The 19,688-nt window shown below is 39.7% G+C and overlaps 1 protein-coding gene across 3 annotated transcripts in view; it reads right to left on the bottom strand.

Moving 5' to 3' along the window:
• The window catches only part of LRRC28 (leucine rich repeat containing 28), a 49,720-nt gene extending 32,267 nt beyond the window's left edge, over nt 1-17,453 (bottom strand). Inside the window, exons 1-5 of one of the 3 annotated variants that reach the window (XM_083371372.1) lie at nt 17,344-17,453; nt 14,786-15,013; nt 12,621-12,661; nt 8,158-8,195; nt 6,525-6,662 (exon numbers count right to left, since the gene is read on the bottom strand). In XM_083371372.1, the coding sequence (XP_083227498.1) occupies nt 6,525-6,662; nt 8,158-8,195; nt 12,621-12,661; nt 14,786-14,953 (385 nt within the window). In that variant the 5' untranslated portion in view covers nt 14,954-15,013; nt 17,344-17,453. Of the gene's footprint in view, nt 1-1,366; nt 1,646-6,524; nt 6,663-8,157; nt 8,196-12,620; nt 12,662-14,785; nt 15,014-17,286 lie in introns of those variants that run through there. The other 2 variants (XM_083371371.1, XM_083371373.1) reach the window with 2 other exon arrangements.
• Nucleotides 17,454-19,688: the final 2,235 nt, after the last annotated feature.

Below are 19,688 nucleotides of genomic sequence, written 5' to 3'. Positions count from 1 at the left end.
GCTAAATGCTTCTCTCCCAAGGCCTACTCATTATCACAGTACTGCAACTGAACATTTGGCTTGGTGATTACCCTATCATTTCACTCTCAAATGCTGCCACAGGAGTGAAAAAGAAAAAAAGTACGCTGTGCTGTTTGAAAAGCAATGGAAAACTTAGTAGCTGAGCCCCAAAAGGAAAAAAAGGTTGTTGGGTGCCATTTCTTTTTTTCATTGTCCTTTGGTTTGTTAAAAAAAAAAGAATGGCTTGGTAACTCAGTAGTTAAGGCCTGGGCTTGTTGGCTGGAAAGCCGGCAGCCTGGGTTCAAGAGCTGAGTGTCACCTGATGGGGTGAGCTCCTGTCCTTGCCTCAGCTCCTGCCAACCTAGCAGTTCGAAAGCATGCAAATGCGAGTAGATAAATAGGTACCACTTTCGTGGGAAAGTAACACTATTCTCTGCTCCTTCACATATAGTCATGCTGACCACATGACAGCAGAAATGCCTTTGAACAGTGCTGACTCAATGGCCTTGAAACAGAGAGCAACAACTAGTGGAATAACACCTGCACGGACTCCTTTAACCTTAGTTGTGAAGTCCTCAAACCAAAAAAATCCTATCATGATTTCAATATTAATTTAACGGCTTTTTTTTCACGCTGCCTAGCAAAGAGACCGAAACAATTCTGTATTTACATAATTTGTGACAACTCCAGAAAAGATTCCCAATGAGGCTGCTTACTATCCGTTTCTGCATGGGAAGCCAATCTTTGGATCCTCGTCAATATTTATTTTAGCTGCAAATGCACATGAATTTTTCCCCCCCACATAAATAAAATGGAGAACTGATAAAGTTACTTGCTGGGATAGATCTGTAAACCATTATCACTTTTGAATATGCATTATTGTAAAAAAAAAATCTGCCCTATAAGGATTTGAACTTTTATTTGTGGATCGTTGCTAAACTCAAGAGTTCCAGAATGATCAGGAAAAAAGGCACTTTAATGTTTAATGTGGCAAATATCTTAATGTCCAGCACTGAATGATCATTAAGATACTAAAATGAGACCAAGCCAAGTTAGTCTGGAAAACTTTATTAATTTTCCTCACTAACCTCCATAAGGCATTTCATGTAAACATATAGCAATTTGTTTAAATAAATTATCAATACATTTATACACTGTTATAGACCACTTTCACAGTAAAAAGAAGGAAGCCTAAGATATTAGCAGAAATCTGATGTTTTAAGCCTGAGATAGTAAAAATGATTCTATACAACATATTTAAGCACCTAGGATGCCAATCTAGGCCCCAGGATACGTGAGAACAGATTGTCTTTGGTTGATTTTTGTCTGACAAAATTGCACTTGGAATATGGAAAACAACACCTACCATATTCAGCAGATCCAGAAGGTAACATGGAAAATCAATTATTAACATCAACACTGTTCTTTGCAGGATCATACACACAGACTATGTATTTTTGGCTAACAAGGCTGGAAGTATTTGCTTAGATGAAATCTGTAATATCCCATTAGTCCTTTCTCTAGACTGTAATACATACAATATTTGGAGAAGAAATTTACCTTGGTAGTCATTGCCAAAGCTCTTTAATTCATTTACCATGAAGGTTGGCAAAACATGAAGCTTTTCAATTACTAAACCTATAATTAATGCCAAATGCTCGCTGAGTAAACTTAGCTTGTTTTAATTAAATATTACACGATGCTACAATTTTATAAGTCACAAATGTCTAATACAAAAAAATAAATCAATCCAGACCCTCCAAATCTTGTCAGAGGTTTAAAAATTTATCTATTAAGTATGTGTTCATAAAATCAACATGCCAAAAGTAGTTTCTGGCATTTTTCTTAAAGGAAAAAATTTCTTGCAGAAAAATGAAACTCTTCTGTAATAATGGAGCTCAAAACATCAACAGAAGGCTATAACATAATCAGCTGCCACTTTTACACATTTTAAAATTGCACTGATTAGAATCTGAGCTTTGACAGAATGATAATTAATACCAGCAATTCTATACTGGCTGTCATTACATTCATCCGAGAGAACATTCGTGTTGCAGGCGTGCCAAAATGTGCTGGGAGTTCAAAATTAATATACAAATGCTCTTCTAATAAAACAGCTTCTCTTATGAGAGCTCTTTAATTATCTCTCTTTAGTTACACAATTTATCTACCGCTTCATATAATAATATAAAGGTAAATGTTTCTCTGTCCAGTTATGTCCGACTCTAGGCTGCAGTGGTCATCTCCATTTCTTGGCTGGGGGAGCCGGCATTATCTGAAGACATTTTCTGTGGTCACGTGGCCAGCGTGGCTATATGACAAAGGTGCATAGAACACTGTTGCCTTCCCACCAAAGTGGTACCTATTAATCTACTCGCATTTGCTTGCTTTCGAACTGTTCGATGGGCAGGAGCTGGAGCAAGTAACGGCAACTCACCCCGTTGCATGGTGCTCAGGTCTCAAACCTAGGTTTATCTTTAACCACATCACACCTGATAATACACACAACAATAAATAATACAACTATATTAATAATGGTCTTCCCAGTTGCAATATATGGCTGTGAAAGTTGGACCATAAGAAAGGCCGAGCGCCAAAGAATTGAGGCCTTTGAACTATGGTGCTGGAGAAGACTCCTGCGAGTCCCTTGGACTGCAAGGCGTTCAAACCGGTCAGTCCTAGAGGAGATCAACCCTGACTGCTCTTTAGAAGGCCAGATCCTGAAGTTGAAACTCAAATACTTTGGCCACCTAATGAGAAGGAAGGACTCACTGGAGAAGAGCCTAATGCTGGGAAAGATTGAGGGCAAGAGAAGAAGGGGACGACAGAGAATGAGGTGGCTGGATGGAGTCACTGAAGCAGTAGGTATGAGCTTAAATGGACTCCAGAAGATGGCAGAGGACAGGAAGGCCTGGAGGAACATTGTCCATGGGGTCACGATGGGTCGGACACGACTTCGCAGCTAACAACAACATTAATAATTACACTGACGCAGACCTAGGGGCTAGTAACTTCAGTCAATCCAAAGATCCTTAAAGTGGGGGCCCTGCTCATATTGAAGGGATCTTGTTCTATTGGAGAGGAGCTATCACAAAATGCTTTGGAGGTCCTATCCCACTACATCTTCTATGGACACATGGTCAGCACAGATACTATTTGTGAAAGGCAGATACAGTACAGCTCCTGCAGCAATGGTGTGCTATGGTAGTACTCTGACTGATTGGTAGGGACTTAAGATGCTGCCTTTTGGACCAGCTGAGGCTTCTGGGTAATCTTCAACAGCAGGGTAATAAATGCTTCTGTATTCCAGTGAACCAACATTTGATTTTATTTGGTAGAGAAGCAGGTTCCCAGAATTTCTATACTGTAAACGAATGTAAAAATGATGACGTTATTGGAGACTGGAAAATTAAATGGGGGATAATTTTATTTCATGTGTGTTGCAGATCAATGTGTCTTACATTACACTTACAGATGCATTAAATGTGGTTCTTCATATTTATAAACATTGTCATGAATGCTTACTAAATTTACATTTTTACTTAGAATATCTCTCAACTGTTGCTCATTGTTATGTTTTAGGGTATAAATGAAAAGTAAGACTGAGAAAACAGTTAACTACAGTTTGATTCTGTGAACAGCTCATTTGTAACGTAGTAAGATTTGGCCATCTTGATTTGTACACTGAAATCAGCCTACCAGATTTTCCAGTTCTATTAGCAGCAGAGTAAAATACTTAAGTGGGAGCTGTGGTGGCACAGTGGTTAGGATGCAATATTGCAGGCTGACTCTGCCCACTGCCAGGAGTTCAATCCTGATGGGCTCAAAGCTGACTCAGCCTTCCATCCTTCTGAGGCCGATAAAATGAGGACCCATATTGTTGGGGGCAATAGGCTGACTCTGTAAACCGCTTAGAGAGGGCTGTAAAAAGCACTTTGAAGCGGTATATAAGTCCAACTGCTATCGCTACTAAGTATTCTCACACTGTGCAATCTTGGGGTCCTTTTGCATTTGCAGCTACTACTTGAATAGCATGCGACAGTTATGGCCAGGAAGACTTTTGCACATGTTCACCTAGTTTGACAGCTGTAACTGTTCCTCAACCCATTGGTCGGTCCTTCAGACGTTTATTCATGCTCCGGGGTTCCTCATGAGAGATTACTGCAATGTGCCCTTTGTGGGGCTGGTCTTGAAACCTACAACTGGTTCAAAAGGCAATGGTGGTAGCAATAACAGATCCTTTATAATATCATGCCTGCAATAACTACCAGTTAGCTTTTGAGTACAATTTAAGAGGCTGACTGCCACCTATAAAGCCCTTCGTGTTATATGGCTTGGGTATCTCCAATTGTTTCTGCCTGCCTGGCTGAACTTCAGGACCCTTTTGTTAAATGTTGTCATCTTGTAGTACCCAAGGGGCATGTCTTGTCATGGCCCTCTTCCCAAGATATAGATCAGGGCTCCTCAAACTTGGCAACTTTAAGACTTGTGGACTTCAACTCCCAGAATTCTGGGAGTTGAAGTCCACAAGTCTTAAAAGTTGCGGACCCCTGATATAGTTCACACCCTGAGGTTCTGGAAAGCCTTTAAGATCTGATTCTGATCTCAGAACTTGGGGATTAATGCATTTGTGAGATCCATGTTAGGTTTCTTATTATTGTTATGTTTTAGTCCAGATATCTCCGCTGACTTTTTACTATTTTGAAACGTTTATATCCTGCCCAGAATCCGCTGCAGTGGGCAACTAAAACACATTTAAATAAATAGTTACATTATACTTGTAACTGTTTCTTCCATCAGAAATTTTTGAAACAATTATTTTCTCTTCCTGACTGCCTCTCCAGAGCACAGTCTTTTAGGGCTTCCTCCCTAGTTGTGTGTGTGCATGTGTGTTCTAATTTCTCTCTAGGCCTGCTCCAGTTGGGTGGCATTTTGTTTTGAGTTATGGCAAAATCTACCAAGCTCTTCTTTCATTGTTGAAACCTCTATCCAATTTCAACAAATTTCTCACCAAAAAAAAAAAAAAAAAAAGCAAGTGGTTCTATGGAAATCAAATTTAAACTCATCTGGAGATTCTCAGTTTTAAGAACAATTCACAGCGCTACCGCAACAGCCTCCTAAAATTATACACTGGACCAAAAAAAAAATGCATCATGTGAAGTATTTAAAACAGATGCAATTTAAGTTCTAAAAATAAACTTTTTTTTTCATGAAATCACATTCTTGCTGAAGGCAATGGTGACAAAACTACAGTGATAAGCCGCATCCTGTAAGAGTCCTCCACAGGCCCCTTGCTAGATTGGAATGGATGGAATATCTAGTTATTTTCACACAATTTTGAGAATAACAGAATTTTGAGAATAACAGATTATAAGTGAAAATTTGCAACTATGAAACCTGCTAAGGAAGTGCTGGCAAAGTAATACCAGAAAGGGCTCTACAATAGACTCAGGGAAGCGTTTTTACGGGCCAATTTCCCAAAAGAGATGAATTATTACAAGCAGGAGAGGATGAATACATAAACAACATTTGGGGAAAAGGAAAAGTTAGGGGACATTAGGCAAACTGATTTTTAAATCAGCAGTTCAACATCGACAGATATTTTAATGGTTAAAACCAGCAATATTTTTAAGAGTCAGAAATATCACATACCTAAAGATTTCAACAGATAAGAAAAAAAATGTCCCATATTTTATATAAAAGGAGGACAAAATTAGGCAAGCAACTTTACACCGAAAAGGCCACTTCCTACGTAAAGCATAACAGACAAATAGTCATTCTGTAATACAACTCTTTTGAATGCTCCCACTTTGCAATCTGTAAAAAACATGCACTACCTTTAAAAAAAATATTAAAGTTTTGCTTGAACAAATCTTAATATATACTGCAGGGACCCAGCATAAATTGTAAGAAAGCTAATCATATCCAGGCATCTAAGTCAGAAGAAGTTTCTGATTTATTTGACATTTTCAATTACAATTAGAGTTACTGTCCATTTGAATTTCTATATTTGACAAACTGTTAGTAGAAGTAGTGTATTAGGATTCAACATTTGATATAAAGCTCTTGCTACATTACAAAAAAAATAACTTTGTGTTTAAGATTGTCCTGAAATAAAAATGACTCAGAACGATTCTAAGTAATCGTGATTAGACTGTGCTGCCTTTACTATGCTCTTATTTAATTCCAACTAAACAACATTAATGAGTAGTGATTAAATTATACCATCCCAAATTAATACCTTAAAATGTAGCATTCGTGGCACAATATATCTGATTATCTGATACATGGGAAATGAGGCAGAAGGTAACAAAGCTTTCAAGTAATGCTTCTAATATGCAATCTGCCTTCAGCAAACTTAATGCAGTTTAATAACTAAGCATTTAATTTTAAGCCAGCAATAATGAATACAATTAGTGGAAGGAATACATTAAGAACAGTTGACTAATATTATTTAACATAATTCAAATATTATGTAACAGGTAAAATTGTATAAATGAGCCATAAGGCTTCGCATGTCTTACCTGCTGGCAAATATTTTAGCTGATTACTAGCTAATCGAAGATGGCGTAGAGATCGCAAACGCCCAATCTCCGGGCATACAATTTCAAGAGCATTGTCACTCAAGTCCAGAAACTGCAGTTTAACCAAAGAACCAATTGCTTTAAGAAAAAAAAGGCAATATATTTAACTTAGAATGAGACATTTGTTAATAGTAGCCTATTCCTAAAACGTGGGTCGCGGTGGCTCAGTGGGTTAGGACGCTGAGCTTGTCGATCAGAAGGTCGGCAGTTTGGCGGGTTAAATCCCGAGTGCCGCGTAACAGAGTGAGAGCCTGTTACTTGTCCCAGCTTCTGCCAACCTAGCAGTTCGAAGGCATGTAAAAATGCAAGTAGAAAAATAGGGACCACTCCGGTGGGAAGGTAACAGCGTTCCGTGCGCCTTTGGCGTCTAGTCATGCCGGCCACATGACCACGGAGACGTCCTCGGACAAGCGCTGGCTCTTCGGCTTTGAAACGGAGATGAGCACCAGCCCCTAGAGTCAGAAACGACTAGCACGCATGTGCGGGGGAACCTTTACCTTTTTATTCCTAAAACATAAGACATCTGGCTGTACAAATTGACACATTTATTTTTGCACAGCCTTTCATGCAATAGTCTATTTCAGCAGTTATATGGGAAGAATGTTGAGGGAACAAAATTATATTCCCTCTAGAACACGGGTGTCAAACTCACGACGTCACGTGACATGTTGCGACGCATCGTGACTTTTTCCCCATTGCCGGCAATGGGGTGGGCGCGGTTTTAGCGTGACGCATCCGGCCCACGGCCTGCTCTAGAATATCGTATCACTGGACATTAGGAAGTTAGATGAGCCCAGGCATGATGGCTGCTGGTATTCCCAGTTGCCATAGTACAGTATTTCACTACCTTGCAACTTTTAAGACGTGTGGGATGGCTGGCTAGGGGATTCTGGGAGTTGAAGTCCACACATCTTAATGTTGCTAAGGCTGAGAAACACTGTCATAGTATGTTGTCTGTTCTTGTCTTTGGTTATGGTTTATATTGGTTGTATAGCTTTAAAAAGAAATTAAATTGTGAGATGGGCAAGCATATAAACTGATTAAACAATTTTTTTTAAAAAAAATATCAACTATAGTCATTAGGGTTTTCATTAGTGTACAAAGAGGTTGAAATTTATGTCCGGAATGTACAAATTCTCCAAGTATAATTCTCAGCAGTTTTTTGCAACAACTTAATCTATTTGCATTAATGGTCCCGTGGAATCCCAAGACACCCAAAGCAGCAAGAGGAAGTAAAGAAGAAGAACTCTGTAGAAGCCATGTTCAAAAATCAAAACTACTGCAACTCAGCCAAAACGTTTCCTTGATATTACTGGCATATTTTCTTCTCTAAATGGTGAATAAAAGAGTTTAATCTCCTAGGGTTTACATTTACAAAAGGCAATTGCATGGCGTACAACTGTAGAACAAATAAATGAAAAAGAAATGCTTTATAAATGATGAATCAGGTTAAAAATCATATGACGAGTTGAAGCTGAATAGTGCTTTTTTGGCTTTCCCAGCACTCTAACTATAAGCACAATCAATGGAGCAAAGCTATAGCTGAAAATCCAGACATTATTAGGGCACCCACCTTCTGGAACAATAACAATATTGTTTGAATGCAGGTATCTGGGGAAAGAACAGAATATATTGTTATTTTTCAGGAGTGGGCAAATAAAGCCAGTTTTTCTTTATTTTAAAAATTTTAAATAGCTGTCTTTCTCCCATCTGATGATCCTAGGTGGCACGCAACAACAAAAATCCTCAGAGAACCTGGGATCTTAAAACCCTGTGACTCCATCTTGGCTGTTTGAGCTGAAGTCTGCTGTCCCTCATCCCTAACACTTTTCAGGCACTGGGAAAGGATCTTGAGAAGTTTGCTGAATTGACCTGGAGAGGATCTTTGCCACCAGGCGCCAGACCAACGAACGATTATGTATATGAATGATGAATGACTGAGGGAACTAGGTAAGTAGAGAAGGACTAGGAGTGACATGATAGCAGCTTTCCAGTGTTTGAGAGTTTGTCAGAGAGAAGAAGGTGTCAACTTATTCCCCAAAGTACTTGAGGGCAAGACAAGAAGCAACAGATGGAAGATTATCAGGGGGATAATGTAACCAGGAAGTGACGAATTATGAATGACTTTGAGCGAGCCCAGTTGATAAAATATTGACCAAGTTAGCATTACGTTGTTAAAGTTTGGTCTAAGGGTTAAGGCACCAGGCTTAAAAAAATAAAATAAAAGGAGACCATGAGTTCAAGTCCTGCCTTAAGCCATAAAAACTGGCTGGGGGACTTTGGGCTAGTTGCTCTCTTTCAGCCCAACTCACCTTACAGTGTTGCTGCTGTTGTTGTTGTTGTTGCGGGGAAAACGGGCGGAGGAAAGTGTGTAGCATATGTTAGCTGCCTTGAGTTATTTGTAAAAAAAAATAATAAAGACGGGATATGAAGAAACAAACAACGATGAAATCAATATCAACCAGATGCTTTGAACCCAACACCTGCCAATTGGGATTTCCTATGTGTCTCAATGACAGACACGAAACAGGAGAAAAAGAGAAAGTGATGTACACAAAATTCAATCATTAAATTTCACCTATTTCTCTTGGGCCTGTTATTGGTTTTGATTTATGGTTTTGAATGTATCCATGTATGTATTCAGGTCGAAACGCCCCTTTACAATGAGATTGTACAACAACGGTTTTATCCCCTCGTTGTCAATAAAGGAAGTAGGTTACAATTAGTCAATCATGTCAAACAGCTATTGCAGGGTCAAAATGAGATAATCTTAAGTACACACATTGTGTGGCTTACTGTCTGACTGAAACCAGGGCAAGGTCAACAGATTTCCTATCTGAGCTAAGACCTCTTTCTTGTGACTAATTCAGAATTACAGGTTGAAATTGCGTTAGAGCAGTTCCTACACAGGAAAGAACTGGAATTCTCTTTCAGCAATCATGGAGAAAGTATTATTATTATTATTACTATTATTACTATTATTACTATTACTATTATTATTATTATTATTATTATTATTATTATTATTATTATTATTATTAATATTAATATTTTAAAAGTATTATTAACACACACACACACCCAGGAAATCAGAAACAATTTTTTGTTGTTGAAATTCTTCTAATTTTCTATGCTTACTTCAATCTTCACAGTTTCAACAGCAACATTAAAAGAAAAAATTCCAAGTGGCAATTTTAATTCAACATTTGAGAAACTGATGCTATTTAAAAAAAATAATTTACTTATTTTTTAAAAAATAATTTACCTTATTTACTGACAAGCCCTAGCACTTTAAGACTAAGAACTACTTTAAGTACAACCAAAGGCTGGGGTGTGTTCCATTCCATCACGAAATCTGGTTTGTTGTTGCTGTTGTTTAAAAAAAACACACACCTTTTTTCTCTATTAGCATAAAGGTATCTCTGTGCCTGGAAATATTTGTGAGGTTCTTTGGATCCTGACCTGTATTTATGATCAAAAAGCAGTCTTCTTTCACACAATTAGCTAGAATTGTTTAGGGACCCATCCGACACAGACAATTTTAATAGGATTCTACTAATTCGAGGCTTTTCTTATGGTACGCATTTCAGTGCCCAGAGTAATGAAGATACCTAAGCATCATTATGGCTGCATTGTTTGAGGTTGAGATCGTCTATTAATTATGCATGCAAAGTTGACAAGATTGTTAGGCAGCATGAAAAAAGTAGGAAGAACTGTCACTCAAATACAGACAGCTGTATTAGCGTTTCCATGTTGGAGAGCGTTCCAATGCCATGCTTTTTAAGGCTTAGTTAAAATACAACTGGGAAACAATTTCTCATCAAATCTCCTAAAGAAAATTGAAGTGACAGGTTGAAATCTTTTGAGTCCATCACAATACAGAGTCATAGCAAGAAAAAATATATATCTTATTAGCAGCTTCCGCAAGTTTTGCTCCACTGCACCTCAACTTACGTTTTACAACCTGATAAACATTAACAAGATTAAAATATATCCAAACTGAAATCCCAACCTTCTAACAACAAAGAAAATTAGACAGTTAAAAAAAAAGGATTAAAGAGCGCAATATAATTTAGATAAGAAAACGTTAGTATGTAACTCAACAGGCTTGCTGATTTTCCAGAGTTTCTAGAAATAACCCTCTTTCAAATATTAAGAAGATTCTTGTGGCTTAATCAGATTATGTTTGAAACTGCATGGTGCCAAAAACATGCAACTCTCGTGAAAGCTCTACTTTAAGTTCATTAAAAGAGAATTCCCACTAGATAAGATGAGGCAAGATTATTTCTTAAAGAAACTGCAGACTGCAATGACCTTCAAAAATTAATAAGTGCACTGCTGACACTCAAATTATAAATTAGGGACAGCTTGCCGTGGGCTGCTATGACGACGATGATGATTTAAGCGGAGGCTTAAGACCACATTTCTTAGATATATGGGATCAGCCTGCATAGATTACAGTGCCCCTATATAATATAAAAAAATAATTTAGCCCACATCCCTTGACCATAGAGAGGCTATAAAATATGACCTGGTTAAAGATGTGCTCCTGTAATTATTTTAAGCAACTAATGCTTACAGGAACTGTTGCCATGACACTGTAGCTGAAAATTATTCCAGGGGTTGTGAGAACACTGCAAACCATTTCAAAGCAGCTGTTTGGAAAATGAAGCATTCTTATTTGAACAACTGAAGTAGCTAAGTTCTCCAGAAATTTTTGGCACGATGGCTAATGAGGGTTTTCTCTTCCCCACGTGTGCGTGTCCAGACAATATTTCTATAGGGTTGCTGATGAAATATATTAACTGTTAGATAAAAAAAATGGAATTATATTGCTCCATACAAGATACAAGGTTCTTGCATTCCTGACCAAAGCATACAATTCTTGAGCAAAGATACTAATGATGAAATAGTTATTAAAGATATTAGAATACTATGTTCTAAGAGGTACACTCTATTATCAAGTAAAATGCCATTCTAAATCCTTACAGCAGGTAAGAATTAGATTGTTACAAACTGTATTATTGTTAGACAGTATACAGGTAGTGGCCAAAGTTGTGGAAACCTTTTGGGAAAAGTGTACAGTAGAAATGCCACCTTTGGTTAAGTTTCCACCCATTTTTATTCTAATTTCTTTATAACTGTAGCCTTGTTCACTTAATAATACTATTTTACATTGTTTTCTGGGCGACCAGTCAACTCTTTGCACCATTACTTTGATTTTATTACGTTTTACGAGCTCACCAAATGAAAGAACACAAAAAACCCCAACCAACTTGACAGCGATCACATAACATACTGACAGCTTCAATACATGACATCAATAAATGAATCCTATTGTGATCTGATTGGCTCATTGCTCAAACAAGATGACACCTGATTGGCTCTCTCATGCTCATTGGCTACAATCAGATGAAGGAAAGCTACCTGATACCAACCTAAACAAGTTGTGCTTCCTTTTTCTGGTTATTTGGCTATAACTTTGCATAGAATATAGTAGAGTTAATTGAACAAACTCTGTTGCATTACATTCTTGATTAAATTATCTTTCCATTGATATATAATTTTATGGTACTACTCCAAAAAAAAAAGTGGTGTTATTAACCATGAAACCACTAAAATACACTTTTCCCAAAAGGTCTCCACAATTTTGGCCACTGCTGTATTCACAAGTTTCCTGAGTAAATAATCAAACTGCTGTTGATAAAATACAGCCACTTAGCAAGAATTGAGTGTGACGATCTTTCCTGCCTCTTTTTCACAGGCATTACCCTATACCAGGGGTAGGCAACCTTGGCTCTTTTATGACTTGTAGACTTCAACTCCCAGAATTCCTAGGCTAGCATAGCTGGGGATGGGGATGGTAGTATAAGAACAAAAATTCGATCAGGTCTAATCAGGAATCTGACCAGGAAAAAAGAGTTCATAATATATTGTTTATACTGTTTATATCCACTTAAAGTATTTTCATATAAGTCAAGCCACTTTTATAAACCTCAGCATAATCACTATCAACAACAAAAAGAATATACTTACAGTTCGACAAGATTTGGAAGTTTCTGGGCAAGGTTCTCTGGCTAAAAACACAAATTGACAAAATTATAGTTACATTTTTATAAACTCAATGTCAGTTTGTTTCTTCTTTCATGCTAGAACCAGGAGGAAGCTTTGGGTAGCAGAATGCTAAAACTACACACCAAACTGTTATATACCAGTTCCCCCACCTGATTTGGCAATTATTATATTTAGCTTTGCCTAACCAGCAACCCCAGACTTCAACCAAGTAGGAGCGTGTTGAGTCAACAAGGAGTCTTAGTAGCAGAAAGCAAATAACCTACCAATGGAATTCTAGAACAGTGGTTCACATTAATAAAACAAAATATTAATTAATGTAGTACAAAATCCTAACATATCCAGATTCAATACTGATAAGATTAGTAATATCAACTGTATTTGCAAGTTATCCTTACGCTATGAAACAACAGAAGTAAAATTATATCGATTACATCAATCATGGTATTTCAATTACTTGATCAAGAACACAAGCTTGGGATGAATTTGTTTTGGAATAAACTTTTTACAGTTTATGCCGCTATAACTTTATTAGTGTATACAAAATAATCTGACTTTGCCACAATAAACAACGAAACCACTTATTTTAATTTATATGCCATATAAACCTGCAATTAGTGCAGGTTCGCGTCCCACCAGGCTCAAGGTTGACTCAGCCTTCCATCCTTCCGAGGCAGGTAAAATGAGGACCCAGATTGTTGGGGGCAATAAGCTGACTTTGTAATAATGCCGCTTGGGGCCCCCTGAAAGCCCTAATAAGCAGGCATATACATAGAATGAAGGCTACTGCTAAGCACATTGATTTGTGCTTTAGATTGTAAGCCGCCCTGAGTCTTTGGAGAAGGGCGGGATATAAATGGGATTAAAAATAAATAAATAAATAAGTTGGAAGTCTGCTAAACTCGAAAGATTGCTGATTAAATTAAATTTAAAAATTAATTTTTAAACCAACAGCCATTCTTACAGTAGCCACATCACAATACTCTTAAATATTCAGAAACTGAGTGGTTACCTAGCCCAGGTTCTCAACCTTTTCTTCACCGCAGACCCCCTTTAAATACCTTTTGTGGCCACGGACCATGGCCAGGGACCCCCGAGACTTAACTCAAGACTTAAATCATAACATTTTTTCAAGCCTTCATGGACCTGGTGAGAACATCACGGTCTCCCCAGGCGTCTGGGAACCACAGGATAAGAACCACTGACCTAGTCTCTTTCTGGCAGTCAGCCATTCTCTTTTTATTATGGTGCTGAACTCGATGCTACAATAGATTTTGAAGAATTTATGAGATAAGGATTCAAGAATGAGTATGGTTTAAAGCACGTCCCAGCTTTTTATTCAGTACTGGGGGGGTGTGAAGATGCTTTTTTAAAAATGAGTTGCTGAAAGAAGCTTATAAAATATAAAAAGTGTGCGGTCTAGTTCTATGTAACTGTGCAAAGTTTAAAAAAAAATCATAGCCAGCAACTACAGATGGTTAAATAACTTGGAAGGACAGGATATTACTGGCAAATTATTTCAATTTGTAATGCAAGCAACCCCCTTAGAATCGTCTCTTTCAGCTAAGCACATATGCAGAACCGTTTATAGCCTCAGCCTTTTTTTTTCCAATTCAAGAAATTCAGGAACTTTGAGTTTGGTTTCCCCCTACTGGGGAATTAATGCTCAACACGCTGAAGCTGGGCAGCCCTTTCTAACTGAAATGAACGACCAGGTTTTCACTGATCTGATAAGGTAGGCAGTGTAGCCACTGTTTAAAAAAGGCTATTTTTTTCTCATTTTGTTTATCTCAAATTAGAATGCCATCCTCAAAAGTCTTTTTGTTGAAAACTGCCTATCTTCTTTCAAACTAGAACCAGGATGAAGCTGGTTGCAGAATTGGGATATTCTGGGTTCCTTTAATTAAATAATGCCATCCATCTGGACCCCAGAAGCATACCTTCTTCATAGCAGTGCCTAAAGGTCAGACATCATGCCTTACAGTATTTGTTTCCTGACTTGGCCTACCTGAAAAGGCTAGCATAGACCCTTTTTTGCCCAACATAAGGAATAACCGATATTCCAAAACACACATTCTATTCAACACAATAAAAAAATCTTTTGCTGATTAAACAATGAAATGACATACCAAGGTTGTTAAAGAATTTCTTTTCATATATAATCTCTCCAAGTACTGCAGACCTTCATCCTTCAGCAATTCTAAAGGAAAATGATGAAGATTTCGATAGTTCAAGAATAAATTCTTGTGCCTTTCTAGCTTTGCTTCTGATATCGTTTTACAGAGTTCAGATGCCATGGCAAATACTGGCTCAGCCACCTTATTACATCTCTATTCATGGCAAAAAAATGATCATTCCTGAAAGAAAAACAGAAGGAAGAAGATTGTCAATAATTCCCTTAATTTCCAAAAGCAGTTTTTCAGAAGCATCAATATTTTTTAAAATCTGTGCAACTTTTGACACAAAACAAAAGCAAAACACAGCACCCTGTTAACATTAGAAAGCAGACAACGGAAGTGCTTAGAGTACAGCAAAGTTTTAAACAGAAAAATCAACATAGCAACATTCAGGGCAACTGACTTGACAGATATTAATACTGTACTAAAATCTATGCAAAACAAAAAAGCAGGAAAATATTTGTCGAATTAGATGTCTTTAACTTATACTTTACCATCAAACATTAACATAACTGCTATGTGTATGAAAATAATGCCCACACCTTAGTGAGAGGTTTTAAAGACATGAAGGCTGTTTGAAAATCTGTTGTGCTATGACATACAAATATGCAGAGATATACTTAGCTTTCCCCTGTACAAATAAGTTGGACAGACATCCCAAAACAATGGAAATGTTTATTTTATTTAGAGCAAAAATGAGAAGAATCTAAGTAGCACCAACAGCAAGTATTTAAACCAGTGACAGGGAATGCTGATCCTTCGAATGCTACTCTCTCCTAGCATCTCACAACTGGTCAGGGATACAGGCATACCCAGAACCAGTAGGACTTGTTTTATCATTACAAGCAGCAACTGTTCATCAAGCCACTTTAAACTCCCTTTTTACAACCCTGTAATCCCTTAATTCATGATAATCGGGGCGGCTAGATGGAACTGTTCACTTGCAGCAATAAAAAAGACACAACTTCCATACCAGATTATATTGCCAGCTTTCCTTTCCATTCTAAGACTATTAAAAGCCAAAAGCAGAATTCAAAATGAGAATAGCTGCGCAAGCCCAATAGGCTGATCAGTTTAAAAAAAAACAAAAATACCCCCAAAGCCCACTCCCCAAAAAAGCTTGCATGATGTAACACCAGCTGTTTAGCAGCACTTATTCCCCGCCCCCCCAAAAAAGGAATCCTGTCTTTGGGATATCCACCAGTTGCCCACCCACCTTTGCCCCAAACCAGTGACTGAGCCCACCCATTATGTTAGACTTTGGCTCACTGCAACATGCTTTACCCCGTACTTTACAATTGAGCGCGTGTAAATCAGGGGTCCTCAACCTTGGCAACTTTAAAGATTTGTGGACCATTCAATTTGGGGAAGTGAAGTCCACAAGTCTTAAAAAGTTGCCAAGGCTGGAGACCCCTGATGTAAATGATAACCCTGACATTTTGCTGCACTACAGGCCATTGTGCCCCTGCCACCATCCTGTTCGCTCCACATAAGAGGGTAAGAAGAAAAGCTTAGTTTGGCACAGGACACCAGCGAGCCGGACCCCAGAATAGGCAGCCAGCACCCTCAGCTAAGCCTCCCGCATCAAGGCTGCCAAAGCCCCGTGACTTGTTCTTTCCTTTAAAGGGGATTCAGCTTGACTTGAGGTCAGCGTCTCTCCATTCTGAGCCAGGGGCAGCCGGGCGGACTTCCAACTCCCAGAATTCCCCAGCCATCTAGTCAATTCCACCCATTCCCTATGCCAGGGGTAGGCAACCTCGGCTCTTTTATGACTCATGGACTTCAACTCCCAGAATTCCTGAGTCAGCTATGCTGACTGGGGAATTCTGGGAGTTGAAGTCCATGAGTCATAAAAGAGCCGAGGTTGCCTACCCCTGCCCTATGCTGACTGGGGAATTCTGGGAGTTGAAGTCCATGAGTCATAAAAGAGCCGAGGTTGCCTACCCCTGCCCTATGCTGACTGGGGAATTCTGGGAGTTGAAGTCCATGAGTCATAAAAGAGCCGAGGTTGCCTACCCCTGCCCTATGCTGACTGGGGAATTCTGGGAGTTGAAGTCCATGAGTCATAAAAGAGCCGAGGTTGCCTACCCCTGCCCTATGCTGACTGGGGAATTCTGGGAGTTGGAAGTCCGCCCGGCTGCCCCTGGCTCAGAATGGAGAAACACGGGCTTAGGCCAGCAGGGTTCTTCGAGCTTGGCCCTTTTATGACCTGTGGACTTCAACTCCCAGAATTCCTCAGCCAGGCACGCTGGGCGAGGAATTCTGGGAGCTGAAGTCCACAGGTCATAAAAGGGCCAAGCTCGAAGAACCCTGGCTGAGGCGCTCCAACAACGGCTGCCGATGGCAACGGGGGCTCCCCCCACCCCGTTATCCCCATCCGCAGGAAGGGGGGCAGCCAGGAAGCTGCTCATCACCCCCCCCTCCAGCCCAGCTCGTACGACCACCGGGCCCACCGCTGGAGGGAGAGACCGAAGAAGGGAAGCCGCTCCCGCGAGGGACGAGCCGCTCACCGGCGGTTCCCGGCCGAAGGAGGAATCTCCCCCCTCTGCGCGAAAGCCCAAAAGACAACAAGCCCGCCCCCGCACAAACACACAGGGAACCGCCTGAGCGTCAACTTCCGGTTCACCGGAGGCGGAAGTGACGTATAGGAGGACGCGGATTGGGCCGAAGGAAGCGCGCGGCGTCTCGCGAGACTTTCGCTTTCGGCGGCAAACAGCGCGCTTGTTTGTTCTGGGGAAGGGAGGGCGGCTTGGATGGGAGACCACGAGGGAATCACAGCAGGAGAGTTGGCTGGCGTGGGGGTGGGAAATAATCTCCTTCCAAGACAATTAGCAAGAAAAAAAGGCCTGGGGGTGGTTGTGAAGTCACTAGAAGTTCGAGATGGACTCCAGGTGCTTTTTTTTCCCCCCTTTTTTTTCTTGGCTGAACTGCTGAGTTCTGAATCCCAAGTGCAGGAAAAACAAAAAGCGGAAAAATGGGAAATTCTGGATTTTCTGGATGCCCGAAGTAAATTATGCTGGCGCTGGGCAGTTGAGCCTAACTGGCTGCAAAGTGTGCATTGTCTCAGAATACAGAATCTCTGAACTTGCATAAGTTTTTGTTCTGGGTTTATTTAAATCCAGTTCACCTTGTTTAAAAGGGAGGAAAAAACGCTTCTCCTTTTTCCCCTGTTGCCAGTGGATTGATAAATAAAGTAAACAAAGAGTCACCGAACAAATGGTTGTTAATTAAAGACCACCGGTGCTTCCTCTTAATGTGGTACTGGGTGGTCCTCCATTTACAACAAGTTAGTTTGGTTCTGCAATAGTGGCAAATATCTCTTCATTTTGTGACCGTTCAAAGTTACAACGGCACTGAAAAAAGTGACCACTTTTCACACTTAATGACCATTGCAGCCGTGATCACGTGATCAAAATTCAGATGCTTGGGCACTGAAAGGAATAAAAGCATTATTCAGAAATTTCTAATGAGTCTAAAGGTTGAAGTAGAAGCCAACTGAAGATCAGAAATAATATTTTATAATCTAAGTATTGACAAGTATAAATGTGAAAAGCAGAAGTTACAAATTGTAAGAGGAAATATCGAAACAACTATAGGAGACCGACTGGGGTAACAGAAAATTAGATGGTGAAAGATAGGATATGGACAAAGGGGCTTCCTGGGACATGGGAAGGACAGTGGTTTTAGGCGATCCGGAAAGTTTATCGGATGATTAGGGAAGGGGCATTGAGTGCGATAAGGGAGTGGGAATCTGCGTCGGGGATAGGATATAAAAATGTGTCAAACAGCTCTGTAAGGTGTGGCTGAACTCCTGTGTGTGTTTCAGTCCACCGACCCTTTGCAAACACTTTTGAAATAAAACTTTGTTGCTGGAATTCCAAGTGAGTTTGTTTGTTTTGGATCTTGAACCACGTTCCAAACAGCACTGACTCGTATTTTTGACAGTTGCAATGTCCTGGGGTCACATGATCCCCTGTTGCAATCTTCTGACAAGCAAAGTCAATGGGGAAGCCAAGATTCACTTAGCAATCGTGTTACTAACTTAACAACTGCAGTGGTTCCTTCAACAACAGTGGCAAGAAAGATTGCAAAATGGAGCAAAATTCACTTAGCAACTGTTTTGCTTAGCTGCGGAAATGTTGGGCTCAGTTGTGCTTCTAAGTTGAGGACTGCCTGCACAACAATATTTTGGAATAGCAGATTGAGATACTTGTTACATGTAAGAAAATACAGTCGGAACTGTTTGTCAGACCCCGATTCCAGCATGTCTGTCAGTACTTTGAGCAATAGTTGACAATAGCCAGAAGATGGCGCTCTTGTATATTTAATGGTATTCAGTATTACGTGCTCACTTTAAAGCAGGGGTCCCCAACCTTTTGGACACCAGGGACCAGTTACGTGGAGAGAGGTTTTTCTGTGGACCGGAGGGTGCGTGGTTTTGTGTGCTGCCTGCATCTCGCGGGATGGGGCTTTGCTTGTTTGTGTGGACCAGTTGCTGGCATGCTCACTAGGTGGATAAAAATGCCAAATCCAGTCTAAACATCTGGATGACTGCAACCAACCGTAATAGTGCTTGTAAACAAAGAATCTGTGAAGAATGTTTTAAGAACTGCACCATAGAAACCATCATGTAAAGTTCATCAGGGCATATACGGATCAGCGTGATGCTCTCAATTCCACGTCGCCACCCCATCGTTTTTCCTCTGCAAAACATTCAGGCCAACTTTAACCACAGCATCAGTTCCGTTTGCCTGTGATTTGCAGGGACAACTGTTAATTGTAACAAGGAAGAGAAATCCAGAGGAAAAAGAGGCAACGTTATTCCAAGTTTTACTCTTTAGTCCTCCCTGTACTG

Source organism: Vipera ursinii, assembly GCF_947247035.1.
Source record: "Vipera ursinii genome assembly, chromosome: 11".
In the NCBI taxonomy this organism is placed as follows: domain Eukaryota; kingdom Metazoa; phylum Chordata; class Lepidosauria; order Squamata; family Viperidae; genus Vipera; species Vipera ursinii.
This window is presented reverse-complemented; position numbering and strand designations above follow the sequence as displayed.